Here is a 27,956-nt window from a genome sequence, read left to right on the forward strand (position 1 = left end):
TCTCACTCTTGAGCATGGTCACTACAAACCTTAATGTACCTGTCACAATTTTTCTTGAAACCTTCTATGTCAACAAAATGGAAGTCTTCCGATAGCTCCTTGAGCCACTCTTCAGTGAAGGCTCACCAGCATTGATCACCAGCAAACCTGATATTATGAAGGTAGGACTTCATATTCTAAAATAGGTTTCACTAACTGGACGCCATGCCTGAACCACAATATGGTTACTTTAGTTAACTGACCCCTCTGTCGTGAATGGCAGCCTGACAAACTAAGAATAGATTAAACTTGTCTCGGTCCTCATTCAAAGTGTATCGAAGGTGTGGACCTGAATATGTCAATTGGTATCAATTTTGTACATGACGATTCTGGGACCCCATCTAGAAGACACCCTGGAATACCCAATGTTAATGGATTCATGTTAAAAACACATTCATCAGAGTTGTCATTTTTTGTGGCTATCTCATCTTTCTTATTTGGCTCTTTATTCATTATCAATGCCATTGTACCAGCATTTATATCATTTATAGTGGTGACGTCAGCAAGTCATTTGGACCTTGGCTGATCTTCACGGACACTCATGCCATTCTTGAACTCTAAGAACCATTTTGTTGCTGTTGAATACCAAGAACTTCATTACAATTTACAGCAACTGTACATTGTTAAATTTCATTTTTGTTTTCACCGCCGTCCGGAGAAATTTCCATAATGACCCTGTATTCACTTCTGGTAGTACCTGTGAATTCATGGAGGTAGGCTTCCTCTGAAGAGTGTCCTGCCCACATACAGTGTTGCAAAAATCTAATATCTTTGCAGTAATGTTTTGAAGGAACAAGCTTTCAAATGAGACCAAATTCAATACTGGGCGACAAAGAAGCATACCGAGTTCTACGAACTTTTTGACCCCCCCTCATATTACCAAGTGGACTGTATGGGGGGGGCACATGCTCCTTACTGAACAAAGAAATTGCATATTTAGCTCATTTAAGGGGTTGGTCACCCACATTTGCACAGGTTTTTTTGTGAGATCTGAGAGCACATCAGACATACTAAATTGCATTCGGAATATGAGGAATGTCCTTCTAATATCAAATAATTTTAAGTTTTTTGAAATTTGCGATAAATACAGATTTTATGGCAAATTATTAAAAATTGATATTTTTCATATTTTTGATATTTAACAGTCAAGTAAACTTTATAAATAATCTAATGATATGTACATGTACCTAAAGTGTATGTAGCTGGGAGGAAAAGCCATCCATCATAATGAAAATGTTGACCTTTCGTATTTAAGATATACATGTTTTTCCCAAACATTCACGTCTATTTGGGAAACAAATGTATATATTCAATATGAAGCAAATATATAGGCCTAAGCCAAATGCACATCATCTGTGCATACAATATTTTAAAAATATTGTAGTAATCTGTGTACTTCGAAGAAACTATGAGATACATATTTATTTGTATCACTTGGAATGCTGATATAAATAATAATCATATGTGCAGGCCTGTAGCCAGGATTTATTTTTGGGAGGTGTACAGCAGGCTCAAAAGTGGATCTTTTGTGAATTTTTCCTTCAAATAAGGGCTGATTTTGATGTTTTTCACCATAACAAGTAGACCTTTTAAGTTTTAGGCCAAAAAGGGCAGATTTTTTTACAGAATAAAGTGGACCTTTTAATTCAGATTCCACACCCCCTGGCTACAGATTTGCATGTCGCTAACCTGATCTTATGTTTATTCAGTATCTCATGTTTATTCATACCCTACCTTAGGAGGACACCAACAGGCAATGTCCTGCCCACATTGATTAGCTCCAAGCTAATATGAAAAGTTTGACGAATATTCTGGTCCGTTACATTAAACTGATGCACACTCATGAATTCTGTTGAAAATGTGAAGTTGCAGTGCCGATCATGACCCTGTTCAAAATTCAAAAGATTAGACATCGCATTAATATTTAACCAAGAAGTAACAGCATCTTCTATACATCTTCAGAAACTATTTTAGAGCATGGACAACACAAGAGATGATGATCAGAACAAAGAAAGACCTAGTAAACTGTTGGTACAATTTTGACAGTATTGCTGAAACCTGCATCAGAAGAGTAGAAGTAAGTAATTCTTGAACATCACATAATTTTACCATATAAAATACTTGGCTTTTAACCCCCTGAGCACTACCTGCCGATCTAACATTGCCTATTATTGGTAAATTACATGATAATTTCTCTTTAATCACCAATCGGAATTAAGCTTTGCAAATAATTCACCCCAACTTTCTGGTGTGGTGAAATTATTCTGACAATGTTGCTGATTGGGCCAATCGATAATGAAAACTTCTTTTTGGCCAATCAGCAGGTAGTTCTCATGAGGATAACATACATGGTGACAGGTATGGTGGAACTCCATGACAACACCGTCTTCTTCGTGCAGTTCTGTCACGTCTAACTTGTCATTGTCACATGAAAATAACTCCACAGAGGTAGCAGCTGAGGTGATCTGAAATGCAACAATGGCAAATATAGGATTTAGTTGATCAATCTTGGCTGTTTATTTTATTACTGAGAATGAGGGACCATACCATTCAATCGGGAAAATATGTATTCGAGTCAGACATTGGAATAAGCTGAATTGCACTTTAAACTTAACCTGTTGCAATCGAGTATCAAATATTTGGGGAGCAAAATTGGCATACTTGAGCTGCTACCACGAAGGAGCGTAAAGTCGCAAGTTGGTAGTTTCGAGACATCCTGGCTACTAAGTTGATGTTCTTTGTTTGCCGCACACCCGTACAAGCCAGTAGTATGTCCTTTGAGAATGGCCCATTGTGCCCCCATTCACAAAGGACATACTTTTGGCTTGAACAACCTTTGGTGTGTGTTACACAAAGAACACCAACACAACAGACAGGACATCTCAAAACTACCAACTTGCGACTTTACACTCATTTCATGGTAGCAGATCACATATAATAAGAGAGTTATAGCATAAGAATATACCCACACTACTACTACTATCACAAATTAACTGCTATTTTGAGTCATAGTTTGATATTTTAGTTATTTTAATAGGATGGTCAAACACTTACTCTTTCCCCTCCCTGTCCCCAGCTGTACGGATTCTGCAGGAAACTAATGATCTCAATACCATGACATTGCTCCTCACTATCAAGCATCAAGTCCTCATGCTGTTCAAGTAGTTTCTCATCCAGATTCTTTGGCAAGATAACAGTGGTGTAAGGGTTGACAAACTTCTGGTTGGACAGGGAGCTAACTTTGGCACCCAGTACCTTCAAGGAATTGGTTTCCATACAGATTGGCAACTTATCCTTCTCTTGAGAACTCAGTTTAGTCTGTAACAATCAATTTAATAGGTGTATTAATTAACTTGGAAGCTAGCTTATTTGCATAATTTTCAAAAAGCACAGTTGATTGGAGACACAACAAAATATAATTCATCAAGATGCCTTGTTTGGTACAGTGCATTAAAATGTTTGGCCAAATCATTTTGAAGCATCGGCTCTCGTCATATGTGCTTGACATCAAGCATGTGATCAGACCTTGTGTACAATAATATGCGCTGGATGGATAGTAGTACACTTAATTTGAAATGTGAGCATAACAAAATCACAAACCCAAGTCACTCGTGATTTTTCATGCATGTGCAAATTTCATGCTTGACATACAAAAGTTGTAAATTAAATTTTTGTTAAAGAGATTGCATTTTTCAGCCGCTTACTCCCATACTATGGGGTTTTTTATTTTTAACTCCAATAATTCAAACTGGATGCCACATGTATGTACCATGATCTTGATTATAAACACTAATAAAAACTTTTTAACAATTATCAATTAATATATTAATTATTATTGATTATATTTTTAACAATTAAGATTTTCTATGCAAAATATTAACTGCACCACCCGATCATGGATTATATATAGGGAAATTTACCTTTGAAGTGAAGTGTCGTCAGAGTTAGATTGTAATTTTGTGTTTGAACAAGTTTCAAAATACTGACACAGATGAACTTACAAGAAATATGTGTACATCCATATCGCCTGCACAGTGCCAGAAGTGGGTTAAGTGCAATAGCTGCCATGTGCAGATGAGTACAATATACTGTGTGTATATTGCCAAATGTTCACAGCGCAGCTATTGCACTTACCCACTTCTGGCACTGAGCAGTCGATATCAAAAGGATGCACTTGTCAGCTGCTACATGCGTAACTTTTTACATAATAGCTCGGTATAAACACCATCGACTCATCTCAAGTGGAGGTTACTTCAAGTCATTCCCAAGTCACAAAGTTTAGGAATACAGACAACATTCCTAAATCATGTGATTTGGAATGATTTGAAGTGAACTCCACTTGAGATTAGTGTGGTATTTATTCAGGCCTAGCTATTATGTAAAAAGAGACACATATGATATGGATGTACACACAAAGTCACATATACACATTCCTCAATGCATCTATCTGCACCTGATACTGATTCTCAACAACGAATAGGTAAATAAGTTGAGTAACAAATTAGACTATTTCCATGATTGAACAAATTCATTAGGATTGGTAGAGTAAACTTGTTGTACATGTATCTGATCCAGAAAATGCACTTCCTTGTGTATGTTTCAGTAAACACTGTTGCCTATGTCAACACTTGATGAGGAGTCGCTGCATCTACTGACAACCGATGCTAGTGGAATTTCCAGCATGATTTGTTGGGTTCCCAGAAGGAAAACCAACTGGCAATCAAACAAATCATGCTGGAAATCCCTCTATTGTCAGTATATAGATGCAGTCACTCCTTATCAAGTGTTGACAAAGGCAACAGTGTTTGCTGAAACGTACAAGTAAGTGGATCAGATAAACAAACATTGTTTACTGTAGACTATTTCCAGTTGAAAGTTTAATTTCAGACTCACCTTCAACAAATTAGACAGCGCAGACGTAGTCCTAGTGATAACCATTTCTCTGTCCATATCCCTCATGTGATGTGTGTGATTGAGTGCCAGAGCATCTACAGTGCTGGAGGCGGTACTTATTACATAACTCAGAATTTCATCAGAGATTTCCATACCGCCTTCATGTGAACACATTAAAGCTGTCTCTGTACAGGTGTCTAGGACCTCTGCTGCTACCATGATGGCTTCATTCGACAGCTGTGTGGAAAAGAACAAGAATACAAGTTCGAATAATTGAAATCAAAATTTAATACTCTCTCTGCTATGCAGGGATGGATTTATTGCAGGGCCAGTAGATTTGCCATTTCACTGGCCTGGAGGGCTACTAAGGTATGCAAGGTAAGACAAAAATTGAATGCTTTGACTAACTCAGTTCAACAATTAAGTCCCAATATAATACACTAACTTTACTATATCATTTTTCACTCTGATGTGGCAGTGATGTCAATATGCATTTCATTGGGCACAGCCCCAAATCGCTCGAGTTCGCTTAAACCGCTGATGTGCACATACATGCTTAAAGATACTTCTTAGATGCACAAGTGAAACAGTTGCTTCAACATGCTGACATCACTGCCACATCAGGGTGACAAATGCTATACAGATGAGGTGACATGTGATGACATCATACCAACCAGTAAGTCAGCAGATATCATTGTTCTTTGCCAGTCAGGTTGGATGCATATTAATTGTTTATATATATGGAAATGTTTTGTTGATATATGTGACATGATCAAGGAGAATGAGTCATATGTCGACCCTGGTCGAAAATGAGTTTTACTTATGTTTCTAAAAAGGGCATTTAGAGCTTTCAGAAACTGAAAACCCCAGGTTGATACAACTTTTCTTTGCAAAGTTACATCAATTTATCAATCACTGAAAACAATATAAAACAAAAAAATTGTAACACTTTCTTTACCAATATCTCAAAATCAATATTAGCGACATCCGACTCATTCCCCTTGATCGTGTCACATATTGCTAATTATGATGGCATGAAAGTCCCAGGAACTGATCAATGCAACTCAAGAAATTGCAATGTAATTGGCCACAAGTATATTTCAATTGTAATTGACACAATTGTCGTTCACAGGGAAGAGGACTTGAAAGACCGCGCCCAAATTCTTCACAAGAATAATTTCTTCACAAATGTTACTGGACGGTCACATCCTGGTTTCATTCAAAGACAGGCAATGCACAAGCCCAGGTTGCGCACATACAATAGTTATTGTACAGCAGGCTTTGTCAACAGGGTAAAGGAACAGAGGCTGAAAGGCTGTGCAAATTATTAACAAGGAGGATTTCTTCCAGGCAGATAGATAATTCTCCATTGTTGTACCAGATAAAAAGTAGGACAATTTTTCCAATGTTGAACATTTTCATTTTCCATTGTATGCAAGACCAGGCTATTTATGGAAAAGGTGGCAGGATTCAGAGTGAGGACGACCAAAGATATGGAACAAGAACTAAAAGATAAATACACACTACTTCAGGCTGTGCAAGCACAGGCTGAACAACTTGCACTGCTCATAGCGTATGGGACCCATACACAAAAGGTCACTATGCAAGCCCAGGTTGTTTATGAGAAAGGTGTTAGGATTCAGAGAGGGAGAGACCAAGTATGGAATAAGAACTGAAAGATAAATACACACAGACACTACTTCAGGCTCCGACAGCACAAGGTTTTATCAACTTGTACTGTTCAGGGGTATGAGACCCCTACACAGAAGGTCACTATGCAAAAGCCAAGGTTATTTATGAGAAAGGTGGCAGGATTTAGAGTGAGAGAATGGCCAAGGATATGGAACAAGAACTGAAAGATAAATACACTTAGCCATTTCAAGGCCCTGGCGTTACCGCTTCTCCGGGATATGGCAACTACACAAACCCACCAATCCTTGTAGTCTTTTACTCGCACTTTGTTGATGTTTTTGAGCACCTATTTTGGCACGTACGCACAGCACAGCTATCCTAGAAAAAGCCTAGCTTAATAGGAGTTCATCACTCAAGACTCAAGGTTCCTATCAAATGGTCAATAGCAGATCATTACAGTGTTGCACCTGAAGAAATCTAGACCTGTGTTGCATTCTGTGTATTACTACACACAATTTTATTGGAGATGAAGGATGTCCTATCTTCATGATTTGTTTTATTTGCCATACAGAAATTTATTATATTATAGTGGATTGAAAAAGAAATGAGGGATTCTCTGTGAATCAATGTTTGGTTCAGGAACAACCATGCAAATATGGAAAATTGTTTGTTATCTTTGTTGAAATGCATCCCGTAATCATAGAAATTTGCACAATTGTAATTTTGCGATGCAATCATTCAGAGGATATATTGTTGATTCACAGCATTTGTTTCGAAGATGTGTTTCCAAAAAGGACCTAAAAACCAGATGTCACAACACCAGAGAGCCAGCTCAGTTGTAATGATTCAGCATGGTACACACACTTAAAAGCCAGTGGACACCATTTTGACATTTATGCTGTCGTAAGACTGTGAATCACACAGTATCAAAGAAGTCATCTGGGGGAGGGCTGAACAACATTTCCTTATCCACAGTAGAGAAGTTGGGACAAAATTCTCACACAGCTGCGACATAAAGGACATTCTAAATGATGTAATCTCCAGGAAATGACCGGAAGTCAAGGTGACAACTTCACAGCCCTGCTGAAGACCATAGGTTATGGTAGCAACATTGGCTGCTCCAACAATATATATCTGGTTGACCAGATTCAAGTTAATTGTATGATATGTATGGAGATGCAAGTGATGTCAGAACATACCGGATGTGTGATGGAGTGTGTGTGGTACACGCAGTGAAAGACAGAGTATAAGGGTCCAATCATATGTACAGCATTTAGAAGTTCAAAGATCATGTAATTGTTTGTCCTCCACAACTTTTTCAGAATTGGGTGGTCGGTCGGTATTTAAAAAAAAAATATTTTTTTCAAGGTCATAGCCAAAATTATGCCTTTAATTAGCTTAATAAATAGCCCAAATAGTTGTGAATTGGGATATTTCTCAACTGTATACTACTTCATTCATGTTTTTAAAACAGTTTAGAAGTGTGTAAAACCTGCAAAAAAACTTTTCAGGATGTCAAAAATGTTGAAAAAAACTTTTTCTGGAATTTCAAAAATTAGGGTCGGTATTCATTAGTACAGTAAAACAAAAAACTTTTTTCCAGATTTTTCAGATTAGGGTCAGTCGGTGGAGGACAAGCAAACAATTTTTTTTTGCCTTATGTAATTAGGGTGATCTTGTACAAATTTATGTTCACCAAGTGTGTGTGAACCCTGCATGTCAGCACCTTAGCGCACCACAATTGCATAAATTTTGTTAAAGTGCACCTTGTTATCTTTTGTGATAATGATAATTAACTCAGTTTTCACAATTGCCTGTTTTGGTCCGATTGGATCAGATTGTGTCATATATGAACACTTACCTCTTCAGGAATAGCAGTGCTCCGTGCCATGGCAAAAGAACGTTGCTCAAGTTCAACAGCATCTCTCATGGGAAGATATCGACAACCACCCAATAAAGCTTTTCGCACATCTCGACGCACATCCAGCAACTGTACAAGAAAAGAGCACAACTCATTTCACTTATGGTTACACTGATCTGTCTACACCAAATAGGACAATTGAAAATTAGGAAGACTGGATGGCGACACTCTCTTCTTTTTTCTATTTATCTGATTACATACAAATGAAATCAGTGTGTGCTTCCATAATGACAAAAATACACCCAAGTTATATTAAGGATGTGTTACTTTAGGCCATTCCAACTAACAGCTGTTACACAAAACCTCATTTCCTTTTTTGACAAAAATGAGATTTTAGTAATAAAATTTTCATAAAGAAATTCTCTTTTAGCACAAAGCCTCATTTCTATAACAAACTCAAAGTTGAGCAAATCTTCAGTCGTCTTTTTCTCAAAATGGCTAAAAAGGATAGGAGGCAGTATTGCACAGAGTACTCAACATATAAATCATATTCTGCAAAGATTCATCTAAATGGATCATATGGGCTCCCTTGATATAACTGCAATTATACACACTTAAAGTGCCATCCCTTTAAAAATCCCAAATGCAAATAAGGGCACAGACTCTTAATTCTCTTGTTGGGATTTTCAGGGCAGGGAGCTCTCTGTTTGTGCGTGAAATTTACCCTAAAAGAAAGGAGCCCATGTGATAATTAAGTGAATCTTTACGGTATATGAGTCGTTGCAGCATAAAATGTCATTACAGCGTATATGAGCATACCTTTACGACATGAAATTACTCTTGTGGGTGTTTGTTTTCAACGCAATTTATTTTCTACTGAGCATACCTTTTGTTGGCCTATTTGTTCATCATCATCATGGTGATCATCGTCCATCGTCCATTCACGGTCAGCTTGGGTCAGAGTATATGTCAGATCTTCAGTGGTCAGTCTTGGTAGATGATTCATGGTATCCCCAATAGTAAGAACTTGAATGAGTACTTTGTTGTGGTCTCCATTATGGACGTACTCCACCAGCTTGCTATCCATGGGCACCGTCGAGTTGTACCTACGATTTTTTATTGATTCATCTCATTTATTATTACATATTATGATTTTACATAATGTACTTGTGCTACTCAATACTGTAAAAAATGGTAAGTAAAGGTTGCTCAATTTAACTTTGTCTGCACTGGATTCAAACAAGTTTGACAATTTTCATAAATTATCTGCAAATATATACCGAGAGATGCAGTGTGTGATTAATATAAGATAATATGCCAATCTTCATATATCACAGAAATAAGAACTATGGCTTGACAAAAATTTGTTGGTATAAATTGGGCTGAAATTGTCCAGAACAAATTTGTTTGATGCATAATTGTGCATTAAGCAACTATGCAAACATTGGGCTGTTCAAGTTGAAATCCATACACCCATTATAGAAGACATGACCTTAATCTCCAACACAGGGAGTGTGAATTTCCAATGGGTCACCTAAACAGGTGACTCCATTTGAAATCTACACCCTCTGTGTGGGATATCAAGGTCATGTCTTCCATAGAGGGTATATGGATTTCAACTGGAATAGCCCATTCCAAGAACCGCTGACAACGATGAATTGAGTAACCTTTCCTACCAATTTCAATAATCAGACACTGATTACATAATAATATAAATTATTTACACGCTAAAAACAACTTCTAAATGTAAAATACTTACAATGATAACACTGATACTCAATTTGTTTTGTGAGTGCCACAACATTGTACCTGCAAACCTACTTCATGTAAAAATTTCCGAAAAGACCTTAGGTATATCTTCAATACAAAAGATCAAAATTTGCACATGATGGGCAGCATTTCATCCCAGCCACATACACTTCAAGTACCATACATATTGTCAAAATTATAAAAAATATCAATTTTTAATAATTGACCATAAAATGTGTATTAATTGTTTATATCGCAAATTTAAAAAAAAATCAAAATGATCCGATATCAGAAGGACATTCCTTATATTCAGAATTCAAGTTGGTGTGTCTGATGTGCTCTCAGGACCCACAAACAATATCATGCAAAGGTGGGTGACTGACTCCAGAAACCATTTCAAGCCACAATTTGGAAAAAACAAAGAAAAAAATCATAACACAGATATTGCAGCTATGACCTTGCAGCACTCACAAGACCAATCAAGGTATTTTAAAAATCAACAACATAATCTAATAAAAAAACAATCAAAAGTGCTCATAAATATTTCTAATAAGCTAACTCTTAAGTAACCATTCTCCATTCATACAATGCACCAATCATGCTACATGTCAATCAACACTTGAAATAGACGCAAGTACCTTACTGTTATTCCCCACGAAAATATTAATTTATGATTATGATTCCTATGTGTTACAGTCTTCCAAGAAAGGAAGCCTAACAGTTGATTTCTTTCAAGTAAAAAGCAAAATCTTTTATATGATTTGTGTACTCCGAGCATAATTATCCAGTGACCCGATTGACCAAGTACACCATCTGCTTATAGTCAGCAACAATAAGGGTCTATTCAAGTTGAAATCCATACACCCCATATGGAAGACATGACCTTAATCTCCAACAGGGGTTGTAGATTTCAAAAGGAGTCACCCATTCAGGTAACCCCATTCAAAATTCACATTCCTGTGTGGGTGCTGTGTCTGCCATAGGTGGTGTATAGATTTTAACCGCAAAAGTCCATTAGCCCAATCCAGTTGGCAAATGTTGAAGTGTGCATTTTAATTCATAATTATTTTCCTCAAGTTGTATTTTGGCACAGGGGTAATTGTTGGCTCCAACATTTGCTACTGATAGGTATTAACACATCATTATGATAAAAGGTTGTCCAGCCACAAATCGTTTACAAGTACCAAAACAGTTTTTTTAGAAATCAACAATTTGTCAGGCTCCTGGTTAGAAGACACAGTGTACTATTTTTCAAACACTGCCAATTCTGAAGTTAGGCAATATAGCCCATGCCTTGAAAATTACATCAAAGCAGATGATTTTCAAAAAATAATGCAATCTAAATTTGCTGGTACCCTGCCCTGCGAAACTGACCACTTTTTTGTCCAGTAACTTAAACAGTGCCTTTGCCTCAAGCCACTCATTACTTTCCCTACAGCAGACAAAACTGCCGTAAGATTGTTTGCACAAGCAGCATTTGATCATGCGTGATATACAACCCTTACGTATAGCGTTAACCAATTAGCTGCTGACTTGCATCAACCACTGCCTGCGTCTGTGGTTAGTAGTAGAGAAACCAAAGACACAGGGGACCCGCGAACGAGCTGAACAGCACAGGTGGTGATGGTAAATCAAAATCTCTTTACAAAATGTGCCATTCTTCATACCTCACAATGTCCCTCCTATGTCATCATTCTCATCCTCGTATAACTATGTAGCTATGAACCACCACTTAACGCTTTTGACTTAAGATTGGGTTTTTAGAGTTGTGATGAAGATAAGGGTAAGGATTAGGTTTGTAGGATAAAAATAAGGAGTGGATTTTGGTATCAATATTTTTGTGGGTGGCTTCCATATAGAGGGAATAGGGATGTAGTTAAATTTTTGTAATTGACATAATTACAGGCCTAAACATCACAGTCAAACCTCTTCTGACTTTCAACTACAACTTGGAAGTTCTCCAAAGAATAAATAAAAATAAGTTAATATTATTGACTACCTTAGTTAAAGCTATAATAACACTGCAACAATCCTCTGAATTTTTTATGAATGATTCAGTTGAGAAAAGCTAATTAACACTTTCTTTTCCTGAGACTTAATTATCTGAGTGGTATATATTTCAATTGACAAAAAAGATTTTTTTATGGTCACTCCTTTTTGGTTAGTAAATAAAGTGGCAAAAAATCTTACCAACATATTATTCAAAGCAACAAAATTAAATTTCTACTTTAATACAGTATGTTAAAATAATCTAAAAGTAAATCAAAACTGAACCAAATAAATAAAAAGAAACCGATGTCGACTCAACACTAATAATATTTTAAATATTTCTTTGATTATTCAGTTCCTACTTAAAGTAATTGTGAAATCTATCAATTTTCAAGGATACGTGTAGTGCATTAAAATAAATGCACTGTGCAAAGGTGAAAATAAGTTCACAAAATTACTTCAAAAAATAAGTATTAAGCTGCCAACCAAATAAACTTCAAACTATTAAATACCAGTTACTCTAGTATGGGGCTACATACAACGTTCCCTTTATATTAAAATGCCTACATGTTCACCATAGTATTCAACAAACATATTCTACATTGTATATAACATAATTATAAAAATATATAGCTTAACTTTGTAGGGGTATATATATGACAAGATATGACAAGATTACATAAATATATTATAAATTCAACTATGTATATCTCATATTTACATCATTTACATATTACATGAATATTCATACATCGATCTTGACACTAGTTACATCCCGATGTTTTTACAGAGACAATTCTATCACCTTCAATTCTGTAAAGACTTGCACCAAGAAACAACAATCTCCCTTTTGGCTCTAAATCATGTAAATATCGTTGACATTGTTTAGTAACTTAATATCCAGAAGTTGTTCCGCTGTAAGCTAGTGGAGGAATTCTTTTTGATCAGGAATATATACATTCCTTCAGAGATGTTCACCTCATCTATATTCTTCACCAATTCAAAAAAGTATTAAATTTTAATGTTAAGTCATGTCAACGACCTATTCTATGTGTCACCAGTCTTAATATGAATATTCATAACAGCAAATAACTTGAATTAGAGCTTGCAATTTGTAATCACCATCAACAAAATTGGGCTATTCCATTTAAAATCGATATTACCCCTGTGGAAGATGTTGGAAATATCTTCCACAAGGGGAGTAGGAATTTCAAATGGAATTAACACAATAGCAGCTCCATTTGAAACTCACTCTCCCTCATGGGAAGATTCTGGTTGAAATCGTTCTCAGAGTGTGTACGAAATGCAAATGGTGCTGCCAAATGTGCTCATTCCATTTGATATTCATACTCCCCCTGTGGCAGATATTTCCAAAATCTTCAACAGGGGTAGTATGTATTTTAAACAGAATATCCAAATAACACCAGCCTCGTGCTATTAAATATCATACATCCAATGTCCACTTATCATATAACTTGTTATATGCAGGATGCAAATCATTAATGGTGAGTACAATTTGCAAACTCTGCTATTCACACTGCTAATCAAGAGATAAACAACTGCAAGTAATATGGAAGAAAAAACAACAGATGGGCAGAAAGAGAAGAAAATACATCAAACAATCATGTCATCCTCTATTGGGGTTGTATCCTCTATTAGGGTTGTATCTGGAATACACATCTCTCAGTAGAAGTCTCTTCCGTAAACGTCGACTATTGTGAAGTTAAGTTGAAGGAGGAGGAAGGAAAAAAGCCGGTTTTGTGAAAAAGTTTTGTTTGTGCTTCAGAGAATTGTAATCAAGGTAACAAACACAAGAGCAGGTATCTTTCTTAAAATGACACACAAAGTTGTACAGCTTTGGAAAAGAAAAGGTCAATTTTACATAAATTGTAATATTATGCCTTTAAAAAACATTGTTGTCTTGCCTTTCATCGACTGAGCCTAGATTAAGCTAAATCTGTGTCTGGGACTTAATTTTTCTTCTTTAAATTTTTCAAATCTGAAAGCTCAACTCTTCCTCAAGCTCATACTGTGTTTGTTACTTCATTAACAACCTTGTTAAAAAATGGTGATATCTTGTGGAAAAGAGTATTGACTTCTTGGACAAAACTGACAGGAAATTTTGAAATTGGTGTTTTATTTCGGAAATATTAGGCCATCTCAAGGCATATCATTTAATCAGCTGTATGTCAGGGATATTATTTAAAGCTTTTGAAATATCCAGTAAATAGTAATAAAATCCTGAAAAACAGTGTGAAATTGGGCAAAAATACCCTAAAACTGGCTGAAAATCAATAAAATTGCGTAAATTTTGGCCACAAAAAATCCAGACAAATCACACCTGTGTATGTGTATCACTGTTCAGATGTTTAAACAATACTTGTGTTCATGTCATCACATGAAATCAATAGCTCTTTTCATTCAAGTCATCACCAGGAGTGCGATAGTTATTAATTCACCTCATCACCAATGCATGAAGCAAAATACTGTCATCTCAATATGTGCAAGTTACCACTAAATACTCAAGGGAACTATCAAAACACAGCAACTATGCCAGAGACCTGCATTTTATCCATATTTAAAGGGACTCTCATGATGATTAGCCGTTTAGGGATGAAATCAAAACTCGACCGACGGTTGACAGGCGGTTACCGGCAGTTGAACCGTGTTCCATTGTTTAGAACAACAGAAACTGGGTCCAACCAGATGGGAACCGCCCGGAACCCTTTGACCAACCACCAGTCGAATTTTGAGTTCATCCCTTATCAAGTATAATACACTTTCATAACTAGAAATTGCAACTAAATACAACAGAGAAAAGTAGTTGGGAAACTTTTAAGCAGAGCCAAGCAGAAACACAGTGAAATGTTTCTGCAATGATAATTGGAGATAAGGACCTTACTATTTTTTGGCAAAAGTGACAGAACATTTTATTCCACCGTTGTACTTTTGTAGCTTTGGCAATTGGTAGCTGTGTTTTGACATCATCCGTCACTGGTTTTTGCAAATTTGAACACTTTAACATTCACAACTGAAAACATGCCATAACAAATTATACAAATAACTGAAATTCAGTGCAAAGTGTAGCCAACCAATCAAAAATGCACACAAAACTTGTGTATCTGACAGCATACAGAAACTTACTAACCTGTCCCATAACCAAGAGAGCTATGAAGGATTGTTGTTAAATAGAGAGGATATAAATAAAGTGAAAATATATTTAGCAAGAACACACCTTTCTCTAAATGCTTATGAATATGGCTGACCTCTGACACTTTGGTACACTTACCTTTGTAAATAGTATCACTGCTAAAATGTAACTTTGCATTGCTAATGTGGTTAAAGGAACCGCCACAAATTATGAATCAATGTCTCACCGGCAGAAATGGCGTATCTCCATTAGCTGATGTGTGAATGCACTCATGCATAGTGAATGTACTCAGTCAAAGCTTCTCTGTACATTCAGTACCATCATACATATCACAGTGAATCAAAAACACAGCATCCAACTTCTAATGGACATACGTCTTTGTGCCGCTGAGCCACTTGGATTACATCCTTCCACTATTTACCCCCTACTTATTAAATTTGCTCAAGAAAGCAAGCTTTGGAAACAGTAATCAAGAAGAAAGAAGGATAGGTAAGTAAGATGTTACTGAATTATTACTGTATTTTAGTTGATAGCTTCTTTATTTCATGGCTGATGAGACAAGAGTTATTTTTGTCAAAATTGATATTCAAAATATAATCTTTCTATCATATACTAATATCACTCACTTCAGCAAGTTCACACACTCTTTAATTTAACACTACACACAACTAATAAACCACATGATGACTTCCTGATAACTAAATACCAATCGAACAATGACACAAGAGCTGCACAAGGCTAGGGGTGATGATATCTCCCCGACACCCATTGCAGTGATAGCATGAAATACCAATTTTATCCATCAACCTACAAACCCAAGACAAACCAACAGTACTTAATATGCACTGCAAATCACACAACCTATCATCTCACACGACAGACACTCACATCTTGATTAAGATTAAAAATACCAATCATTGGCCCCTGAACATGGTTAAAGCAAAACCTCCTATGTAACCGGTTGGCAGTTTTGTTTTAAACAAGTTCATGGGCCAAAACACATAGGTTTTCCTGCCCAACGACGATATGATTTTGATAAATACCTGTCTCTCATCAGCCAGAATAAATTAAGTTACCATCATTGTTATCTTTGCACACCTTAAGTTCTTGAACATGATGAACTACTGATACACCAAAGTCAGTTCACTATGTTCAACTTTCCATATCGGCAAACAAGATAACTCTTTTATTATGATATCATGCAATGTTCATGAATCATGCTACTGGAATACATGCAAACAAAATCTGTAATGAAGAGTCACAGATTACATGCAAGAGTGGGTGTACAAGGTAGGCCTACCCCAAGTGACACATGCAAAATGTAGGGTTAAGTATTTCTATCTACAGAAACCAGAATATTTACAAGGATGCACGCACCTGTAAATTCTAGTGAAATATTGCTTGCTTTCTGGTGATAGAAATACTAAGGTTCAATATGTTACAAAGAAGCTAAATAGATGGAGGTTGAAAATAAGAGAAATAAAAGACCCCTAGATACATAGTTGAGAAAGTCTGAAAATTTTTGTTTTGCTTTACTCACCATCAAAACAAAGACCCCTAAAACTTATAATTATATACCACATACAAGTGTCTTTGAGTACAAAAGAAATGCAGAATTGTAACTTACAAGAATTCCTCTTTGTTTTCTCCCTCCGCAAACACCTTTGGGGTAACCCGGAGTACAACAGAGCACACTGGTGCGCGACTCCCTCTGCTGTCTTCCATGACAATGTCAACCCAAACTGTTAAAAAGTAGTCAGAAAAAAATTACAATATGAAAGAGCAACCACTGGGCAAAGAAAAGAGGCCAGTAAAATTTACCCGCTAACCTGCTGAAAAATTCAACTGTGTGCGAAGCATGCAGAAATTTTGAATTTTATTATTTACTATTTTAAGATTTACTACAGTAAGTGAAAAAAAATTCCTAAATTTAGCAAAAATATAGGAATTACTGGACATTTTGTAACAATATAGGAAAATATAGGAAGAGTCCAAAAATATAGGAAATATAGGGCCGGTTGAAACCCTGAGAAGTGCTAAAATGAATGTAGCGTGAAAATGTGTCCACTTTGACAGTATATGGGATACATCATGATTCTAGTGTTATAATAAGAGCCAGAGATAAAAGTAAGTTTGCGTCTCACATCATCTGTAAATCAAATTCACAAACGTTTAAGTTCACGGTTTGTCTTGATATCGAAATTTCTGAATGTAGCAGTGAAACAGCGTGCACTATGGCTAATGTTGCTCCTTCAAACATACAAACTGTTAGGTCTTAGTAATAGGAAATGTTCTTTCGTGAAAGCATAACAAAAATGCTTAGAAAAGTTGCTTTCTGCCTTGTAAAAGTACCATCATGAGGTATTGATCATTGTCAAACTTGTATTTCGTAAACTAGTATTTTTTATCTCTGGCTTAATTATAGTACACAAACCTCTTCTGTCATTTTCTTCGAAGCCAGCCGGTAACTGAAAGTTAATCTCCTGATTAATTCCGTAGTATAAGACAGTCTTTGGGTCTGATTCATTCAAACGATAGCTTAATTCCATCCGCATTGGTGTTATCTGCAAGATATATATGAAAGACAATGTTACAACTTTCCCGCGAAATGTGCTATCACTTGTACTGTGGAAACGCATATATTCTTTACCATTATGTAAACTACTTCAAATAATTGGGCAAAAAAGTGATATTTTTCTCTTCAAATCACACCATTTTCGTGGTAAAAAAATAGAAATAAAGGTTACGGTCTTGTATTTTACAAATAAATAACATGTCCTCAGCAGTAAATACTTTTTTACTGCCTCAGACACATTATTTGGGCATAGAAGGATAGGATATTAACCTTTATTTCTTGAATAGCATTATTTTTGGAAACCCTCAATTTGTAGCCATGAATACCTGTTGTAAAAGCTTACTCAGCAATAGTATACTTACATCGTCATCGACCCATTCATTACAGTTTGCCTGGAAGATCCGATCCAGCTCATTGCCTTCATTGGGTCTGACCAAACAAAAGCCATGATGAGGACCCACATTAACAAATAGATACTGGCTAGCCTTGCCTTCTCTTCTCCCTTCTGAAAGATGAAAAAAGATTCAGAATTATTATAATCATTACACTACCAGTTCAAAAGATGCGAGCAGTTAAAGAGTTTCCAAAACAATTGGAAACAATAGCAAATACTTCCTTTGTTTGGCTATACCTCAAAATCAACATTTCCGACTTCTGACTCATTTTGCTTTATCACATGACAAATGTCTTCCACAGAGGGAGTATAAGTTTTAAATAGAATAGACAATTGGCTCTATTTCTTCCACTTGAAATAATCCAATTGTGGAAGATATAGTTAAAGCCATAATACAGGGGGAGTATAGGTTTCAAAATAATAAACATTGATCAATTCCATTTAAAAAATATACTCCCTCTGTTGAACACTTTCCGTAAATCCTTCACAAGGTTATTCTAAAAGTGCAGTGATTTATAGTGCGCTACGCACAGGTACAACGCCTAGCCGTTGATCCACAAGCCTCAGCACACTTTATAGGTTGTCGCTGACCACTACGGCCCACATCATTCCATAAACCATTTAACAACAAATCAGGGACTTTGCTGCTACAAGAGCGCACACCCTAGACACTCCACAATTAACCATCGCAACCAGGATCAGCTCCCCGAGTTTCGTACGGGTTACAACGAGACAATTAGCAGCAAGTTCCTTGTCCAGTGGAATTTCAAGCTAACTCAATTTTTTCCACGAGAGCATATTCAAATGGAGTACCCCATTATCTAAAACATCAAATGTCAGTAGTTGCCCAACTGTCTATTCTATTCAATACTCATACTCCCTTTGTGGAAGACTTTAACTAAATCTTCCACAGGGTAGTGTGGACTTCAAATGGAATAGCCCATTTGCTTACCATGTGAGTCAACAACGACTTCCACTGCATAAGTCAATCCTTCGTCCACAAAGTCTTTCCTGAACGTCAGTGAATTCCCATGTACGCCTGTTGTTGTGTCATATACCGTCACAAGCTTCATTTCTTTTTGCAGGTCTACCATATGAACTTCAGGATCCTCAGGGTCACCACCGTTGCCAACCTCATCTCCGGGTTGTTCACTATTATCATTGTCTCCACCACCACCACTACCAGCTGTTGAGTTAATACAAAGGTGTGGTTCACTCAGGAGTTAGTACTCAAATATCAACTTTTAAGAGTGTGATGGTTGAAATATATATGATCACAAGGTGAAAGATGGATTGATCGATGACAATTTTAATGACTTAACATTCACTTTTAGGTAATTTAAACTTAATATTATTAATTACACTTTCGCTGGGATCACTTAATAGGCCTTTTTAACTATTGAGGTCATTTATGATATTCGTTATTCCTTTGATTTCGAGCTTGTCATACTATCAATCATAAAAAAATGTTGCAAAAGAAAATACTATACCAGAACTTACTCAGACCCAGGCTTCATTCACTTTCAATTTTTATTTGCATTATTATTAAAGAAATTATAGTGAAAATGTAATCTTAGCATTTTAGGAGCAATTTACTTCTCATTTTGGTCATAATATATATGAGGCATGAAACATGATTATAATTTTTAGAAATCATCTTTTACTTACGTAGTGGGGGTACATTATCAGATCCTGAAACAAAATAAGACAAGAAAATATTTAAGAATATACTGAATACTTTTAAAGTGTATACACAAAGTGCCACTGATGAAATTTTACTGTGTTAATAAGTATAGCAGAGAGTATAAAAGAGAGTATTGTGACACAGGGCTACAGGCTTTGTTGTGCACTTAGGCAAGACTCTTCACCTTTGTCGCCTACCTCCACCTAGGTGTATGGGTACCAGCATACTTGCTGAGCACGAAGTGTGACAAACTCCAACAGCAAGTTATACTTGAAAAGTCTCGCCACAACACTTCAAATGAGAGATGGCCACTCTGGTTTGTGAACATGAGGATGAACTATGACGTTTTTATGTAGATATAAAGTTGCTACCACAACAGTGAGAATGTTTTCATCAGTTAAGGGGCTTGTAGGCATATTTCACATTATTACACCTGTCTGTGATTGGTCATGATGGGATCTGCTGCTGCTGACTCATTAACATGTCAACATTGTTTACCCCTCAATTAACAAGGGTTTGACTGCATGCGTGTATGCAATGGCACACTATCAAGGAGGGCTTAAAACCAGAACTGGCTATTTCAAACATTGATGTTTTGAGTCCAGTTAATTCTCTCTGAATAATATATAATCACAACAAAGACAATAATTAATTCTCCAATTCTTCTTGATATAATTAAATTTTTAAACATAGGACATAGACATCTCTGGCACAGTGACCATGCCCATGTTCATACTAAAATGGTGGGCCAAATCTAAATACCCTAAACGTGGACAAAAACTAGTTATGGCTCTACGCCATCGACATAATTACATTGACAAATATTCTATCTCACAAATGGTCATGTGAGTGCAAGAACATTGTGTGTGAAATAGAACTGCAAAGCTGCTTCATGTAAAATGCATTTAATATGTGCAGCATAACCAACATAGGGCTACTGTGATCACATAATATTCTTGGTTGCATTCCCCTTCTAACTTGGTAACTTTTACTTGGACCTTTTTGGATTATGCTGATTATATCAATGAAGTCGGATTATTATAAGAAAGTAAATGGCAGCTTTGGCTGATCTGCAACATAAATGTAAACATAAACATACCCTTGCACTCACAAGACAAAATATTTTCATCAAACTTACCAAGATCTTCTTTATAATAATCATCATACTCTTCATAATCACCACCTATCCCTTCTGTATAACTGGGTTGTCCGCCGCCTACACCTTCTGCAATACTTGGTATTCCAGGACCAGGGTTAGGCCCTGCCTCTTGTATACTGGGTTCACCGTAGGCATTGCTTGGCTGTGCTTGGCTTGTTCCTACAGGAACATATTCTGGTATACTTCCTTGTTCGGTCTGGCTAGGCACACCGCCACCTGTGTTATAACTAGCAGTTGGGGCGCCATCACCGATGTCTTCTTCATAGTAGTATTCATATACATATTCTATGTAGGATGCAGTACCAGTCACAGGTGGTAAGGCATCCTGAGTTGCATCGGTGGTTTCCTCTTTAGGTTGTGATGTTGGTTTCGAGTTTGATTCCTCCTTAGATATCCCTCCATCATGGCTTGTATCATTAGCAGAACTGGTTTGGTTTCCATCTTCAACATCATGGTCTTCAAGAATGCTACCATCTTGCTGTGTATCCTCAACAAAACTATCTTGATGAGGTAATGCCTCATCAAAACTAGGCTCATATATACCTTCCACAAAGCTCGGTACAAACTCAACGTAACTGTTCTCTTCCACAACTTCATCCTGCGGGGTGGTCTCCGCATATTCATACACTATAGTAGTAGCTTCAACCTCTTCCACGTACGTCATGTTGTCATTGTTGTCCGATGTGTCCTCTTCTACGCTTGGCGGTACCTCCCCTGGCACCTCGCCAGTACCACCTGGCAACTCACCGGTGCCACCGGGTACCTCCTCGAAAATGCTCGCTTCTCCAAAAGGCCCTGGACCATTATCAGGAAGAGGAATATCTTCTCCAATACTAACTTGAGGTGGCAAATCCTCATTAAAACTTAATTCTGGGACGTCTTCAAAGAAACTATTATACTGCTGGTCATCATCAGGTGCTTCATTAATGCTGTCCAATGGTGCTGTCCCAATTTCATTATAGAAACTGTCTTCTCCTGTATTCACTCCTAATAAAATAAACAACAAAACATAAGATCATTGACAATGTTTTATTAATACTGACTGTCCAACCTTTCTTATCCAGACCTTATTTATACGGATCTCTCTATTATCCAGCCATGTAACATTCATATAGGAAAACGTTTCTTAAATGCTTTAACACATTAATTTCATGAAGCATGTAAAAACACATGTTGTGTTATTAACCATATCAAGTAATCTTCCCAATTATAGCACTTCAAAGATTAAATGTAAACATAATTTTGGATTTTCACTTATCCAGCCAATGTAAAGTGTAAAGGATTCCAAGTATCAAAGATATGGAAACTTTGTGCACAAATCAGAAAATACACTTAACAATCTCCACAAATCATAGTTATTCCTTTTGTTAACCCCAGTTATCAGCGACATATGAAAGTGCCAATCTTCTAGATCCAGTTCTTACTTTGAAACATTTGTGATATCAACTGATCATTGCCAGTGGGTATGTGCAATACCTGCCATATGTACCTTCCATGTGTTAGATGAGTACAATATACTTTGTAAATTGCCAAATGTTCACAGGGCAGCTTTTGCACATACCCACTTATGGCACTGAACAGTCGATATGTCCATAGAGCTTAGACCCAAAGAGAACCGACTTAGGACTGCCTCATAAAACAATGTTAAATCTGCCATAGATTGGTTTGTGCATAAATGGAGATCAAAATAGTGTACCTCCGGCATTAATGAGTTTTAATGGTTCAATATTCTTGGCCTACCTTCATCTATCTTGTTAGTAACATTTGTTATCACAGGTGTGCGTGTTGTTACAGGTTGCATTGGCAGCTCTGGAATCAGATTGGGGTTTCCTGTAAGCTCACAATGATCTGAAACAAAAAATGATGATACCAAATCAGTTGAAGCTAAACACCAAGCCCTATAAACAATAGTGTTTGCACAACCAAAGTTATGAGTATATAGAAACCACAACATGAACCAATAAATGATACAGGATATACTTGTTGGATAAGTTGGAGTACCTTGCTTTTTCTTACCAGAACAGACTAACAATGTGAGGATCTAATGTTCAGCTTTTTCTTTTTATTACATAACACAATTTGCATCTATAATAAAGTTGGTCAACTTTCCGTGAACACTAATAATTAATCATAATTGAACACCAGTCCTTTTTGGAGAACTCCAGCTATATTCAAGCCAGTTAAGCTTCAAGTTGATCTAATTGGCTCAAGTTTTTAAGGAAAATTTATCAGGGTTGCCTGGCAGTTTGATTTCACATGTCTCCTCGCATCAATTGTTCTTTTCGGTAAATCCCATAAGCCTTTGCAAGTACACCTGAGATGTCGTCATTCGACGTCATGCTGACTTGTAATGCGCAGTAATGATGTTCGATAAACGATGTGCGTCGGCACAGATGACAACATCTCAGGTGTACCCGCAAAGACTTGTGGGATTTACCGAAAATTGTTCAGTTCCAAATTAGATTTTAACAATCCACTTACAATTGTAGTCTCTTGCTTCTGCCCCATCTCTGATCCTGTATAACGTCCATGTATAGGTTGCATTTACACTGCAATCACTGCACACTGCATTCAGGGTCAGTAGGTCATTCCTGTTAACAATGCCATTCACACACGATGTACACTCCATCATGATGCTGTCAGGGAAAACAAGCAAATAAACACACAGAAATTAATGTTGGTGCAATTTTGTTATTACCATTACTTGTTTGCTCAGTACCTAAGGAAGTCCCTTGAATACTTGGTTCAAGTGATATTCTTGTTGCTCAGTTCAAAGCCCATGCAGTGATCCCATTTAAATTGCATACAATTTAAATTGCATATAAATTGCTTACAAGAAAACAAGTCATTCAAATTGTCTGAAATGAAAAAAATTGGCAAATAAACAAGGGAAACAGCAGTATTGACACAGTTGAAAGCCCGTTCACATACATGTACATGTAGCAAATTTCTCTATTATAGATACTTGTATATAGTACAGTTTCACATAAAATGTCCTATATTTTGTCATTAACACACAGCTTTTGGCTTAACCACTAGCAGGCTAGGTTAGCACATCTATGGTACTAACAAAGATACAAAAAAAACTGAATTCCGAATGAGTAAATTAGTGTATGCACCCATTTTATCATTTTGGCATATTTTTCATCATTTCAATTTCAATTTTTTTGGATCATGGTTTATAATTCTGCTTACTTGACAGGATTCTGGTCTCAGATATACAGTACTTGTGACGCCTGCACACTTTGACGCCCTTCTTTGCCAACTTCTAGAACAAACACAAAGTCTGATGTCTCATTTAACAGCAACAAGTCTGTGTGAAAGACTAATCTATTACTGGTTGTATTCAGTGCAATACGTTCACCGGTAGATAAGAAGCAAGACCGTGTCGGGGTTACTAGCTGGTAGCATGTCCAATTGTACCTGTGGAATGTCAATTGGGAGTGGGTCATTAGAAATCGTTAAATATCTGACGTCATGATTTAGAAATCAGATAAATGGGCAAAAATTGTATTCAAAATCGATCAAAATTCTTATCACTATTAGGCCATGAGTAAAATATAGTCCACTTCAGCTCATTCTAATGCAACCAAAGATAAAGTATCGACAACAGTAAGTTGGAACAATATTAAACTGATAAAGATCAATGACATATCAACATTTTGAGTATTAAAGGAGTATTTTGTGATCCTAACATCCTCTTTTTACGACATTTTTCAGTAGATATCCACAAAAAAAGTTTATTCCCAATATTTCAGTTGATTCCAACTTTGCCTACGAGTTATGCATGATTATGTGTATTACACTGCTCCATAGACAATGTGTTGTAATTTCGTTCTGGTGCACCAGAACATAATTCAAATTTCACGATATTTTAGCTAAACGAATTAATCTGCAAGAAATTTCTAGATCAATTCTTGTTTGCCATAATGCCATAAATTCTTCAAACATCTACTTACTTGAAGTTTGGATCCTCAGGGTAATCAAGATCATAAGACTTACTGCCATCAAGTGTAACCATGGTATTATTACCCACAACTCTGGTTGTACCGCCCTCTATGTGAGCCACTAGCGGAGTTGGCGTAATGACGAGACTAATGCTGTCTTCTGAATATACTATGGTGCCATTCATTGTACCCTGAAGTAAAAAAGAATTTGTCATCTGCATCACTTACCGTCATATCTCAAAAGGCTGCCTTTTGTGATTTTCATTATCATATTTGCATTTCATATTGTTATTTTATATTTCAGAATGTTTCTTTCTTTTATGAATGAACATATAAGATTGTAATAATATTGTCATACCTCAAAATTAATATAAAGTAAATTTTACAGTGCATCTTATCACAATTAGATGACAATAATGAATAAATCACACAAGGCAGCCTTTTGAGAAAATGACAGTATGTGATGCAAACAACCAATTGTGTGTCCATACCATAGACACTCAAAATGGGCTCTTCCAGTTGAAATCCATACACCCTCAAATGGAAGACATCTTCCTAATCTTCCGCACAGGGAATGTGAATTTCAAATGGGGTTACCTGAATGGGTGACTCTATTTGAAATCTTCACCCCTTGTGTGGGAGAATAAGGTCATGTCTCGCATAGGGGGTATGGATTTGAACTGGAATAACCCAATGATTAGTACTGCCATCAGTGACAGCACCAGGAATTTTTTTTTTTTTTTGGGGGGTTAGGGAATGGGGGGCAAAATCAACTAATTTTGCCCAAAATTGCTGCAAGAAGTGGACATTTTCGTATTTTTGAGTTTTTAATGGGGGAAACTGGGGGGAGAGTTCTGGGTATTTCCCCATCCCCCTGCCACTGACTGTCATTCTTTTAAAAGACATGTTAGCATCCACAATTAAAATATAACATCTATTTTTTTTTAATCTAAAGTAAAAAGCAAAGATAGATCTTTTGTTAAGCAAGTTCAGGAAAAGGTATTGTAATCGTAATCATGTTATCAGCCAAGTAAAATGTCACAATACCATGGAAACGTCACATTATTAGGTACAAATTGCATAGGGACATCCTGGCCCTAAACATTTAGGGACATCCTGGCCCTAAGCATTACACACAAAAATAGTATATCTCATTTTTTTTCTCTAATAATTTCTTAAGTGGTACCTTACCTTCAGATAAAGGGTATATGAGCCATATGGTAACTTGTTGTGCCTAATAAAAGCAGTCCGTTGGTCCAGTGATGCCCAGGATGGACTTGATGATACATCGGATCCATTAGAGTCTTTCAGAGTCCATAGATATGTTATTACATCTGAGGATTCGCATACTAAGCTTACGGATATCTCAACACGAATGTTGTCAGAAAAGTTGGCCTGAAAAGAGACGACAAAAAGTGTTAGTGAAGATATACCCTTTTTTCTTTCTGCTGTTCTGACCACATCTGCAGGGCCAAATTTACCATTGGGCCAGATGGGCCCGGGCAGGGCCCCCAAAATTTGAGGGCCCCAAAAATTGTCTTGTATATGGTGGTATATGGTAAAATTTTGCACGCTTCATGCGCACTGGCCCTTTACATAGTGAAATCCACCTTCATTTTGGGCCAAAATAATCTAAAATTGACATTTTTCACATGCTTCAGGTTCAAATGTCTTAGTAATAGGAGTTTGGGGCCTCCAAATTTTGGTCTGGCCCAGGGTCCACCAAAAGGTCAATCTGGCCCTGCACATCTGTATCAGGTGATTTACATGTTCTATTCCCAACAAAAACAATCAATAAATGTAGTTGAATTGTCTGATTTTAACAACATGTTTTCCAGAAGGAATATCATGAATTAGAAGAGCTTATTGTTTGTAAACTGGACTATTGTAATATCCTTCTAAATGGCATCTCCCAAGTCCAAGAAAACTCTTTTAAAAATGACTCCCGAAAGCTGCAAAACAAGTGTGATTGGTTAGTATATCAGCAACCATGCTCTGCTCACAATACTCTGCTCACAATACTCCACTTCTTGATCAACTACACTACTGACTCCCATGTCTCAAAGAGAATTGCATTTAATAGTCTTCTCTATGTGTTTAAATTACTCAATGGACCGTGCCCTCATTGCACTGATGCGTGTCTTATAATAAGATCATGACCAGACTCTGTTTCTACTCATTCATTATCTTGGTCACTTTAGAAATGCCATCGTCCAGAAAACGAGCAGGGAACATGGCTTTTTTCTATTGCTGCTGCTCAATCATGGAATAGGCTTCCTACCACAACAATCAGAAATGCCCCAAACATAAACAGTTTCAAAACCCAGCTGAAATCCCAATTTTATCTGCAATAATAGTTTTGATTTTGTTTCATAACACTTTTGTACTTCACAAGAGATGTCACCATTCTATATACACTAAGCCAAAAAAGAAACTTAAAATTTTTCACAAGGTCATAACTTAAAATCCTGTCTATCAAAATTAACCAAAATTACACACAAGATTGCCTCAATACTGTACTCTAAACACGTGTCAGTAACTATGCAGTTGTCCAACTGACACAACAGCAAAATGTACTGATATGCAACACCTTCTTGGACCACATTCACAGCGCAACAGATTTCTTTGGCTGTGTTCCAATTATTCGCCTGTGAATGTGATCCTGGAAGCTGTTCCGTGTAAGTGCATTTTACTGTTGTGTCAGTTGGACAACTGCTTGGTTACTGACATGTGTTTAGAGAAGAGTATTGAAATAATCCTGTGTGTAATTTTTGTTCATGTACAGGCGAATAATTGGAACCCAGCCAAAGAAATCTGTTGCGCTGTGAATGTGGTCCAGAAAGGTGTTGCATGTCAGTGTATTTTGCTGTTGTGTCAGTTGGA

General features: G+C 36.7%; 1 protein-coding gene across 1 annotated transcript in view; it reads right to left on the reverse strand.

Moving 5' to 3' along the window:
* Positions 1–27,956, reverse strand: part of LOC140147368 (polycystin-1-like protein 1) — a 118,593-nt gene that overhangs the window by 32,196 nt on the left and 58,441 nt on the right. Inside the window, 17 exon segments of the mRNA XM_072169145.1 lie at positions 1,774–1,925; positions 2,388–2,504; positions 3,094–3,357; positions 4,933–5,169; positions 8,426–8,554; positions 9,312–9,531; positions 16,942–17,056; positions 17,749–17,878; positions 18,252–18,394; positions 19,236–19,469; positions 19,952–19,975; positions 21,106–22,113; positions 22,867–22,974; positions 23,608–23,762; positions 24,349–24,549; positions 25,086–25,264; positions 26,265–26,468. Of these exon segments, the coding sequence (XP_072025246.1) occupies positions 1,774–1,925; positions 2,388–2,504; positions 3,094–3,357; positions 4,933–5,169; positions 8,426–8,554; positions 9,312–9,531; positions 16,942–17,056; positions 17,749–17,878; positions 18,252–18,394; positions 19,236–19,469; positions 19,952–19,975; positions 21,106–22,113; positions 22,867–22,974; positions 23,608–23,762; positions 24,349–24,549; positions 25,086–25,264; positions 26,265–26,468 (3,620 nt within the window).

Source organism: Amphiura filiformis, chromosome 3 (genome assembly GCF_039555335.1).
Source record: "Amphiura filiformis chromosome 3, Afil_fr2py, whole genome shotgun sequence".
NCBI classification, from domain to species: domain Eukaryota; kingdom Metazoa; phylum Echinodermata; class Ophiuroidea; order Amphilepidida; family Amphiuridae; genus Amphiura; species Amphiura filiformis.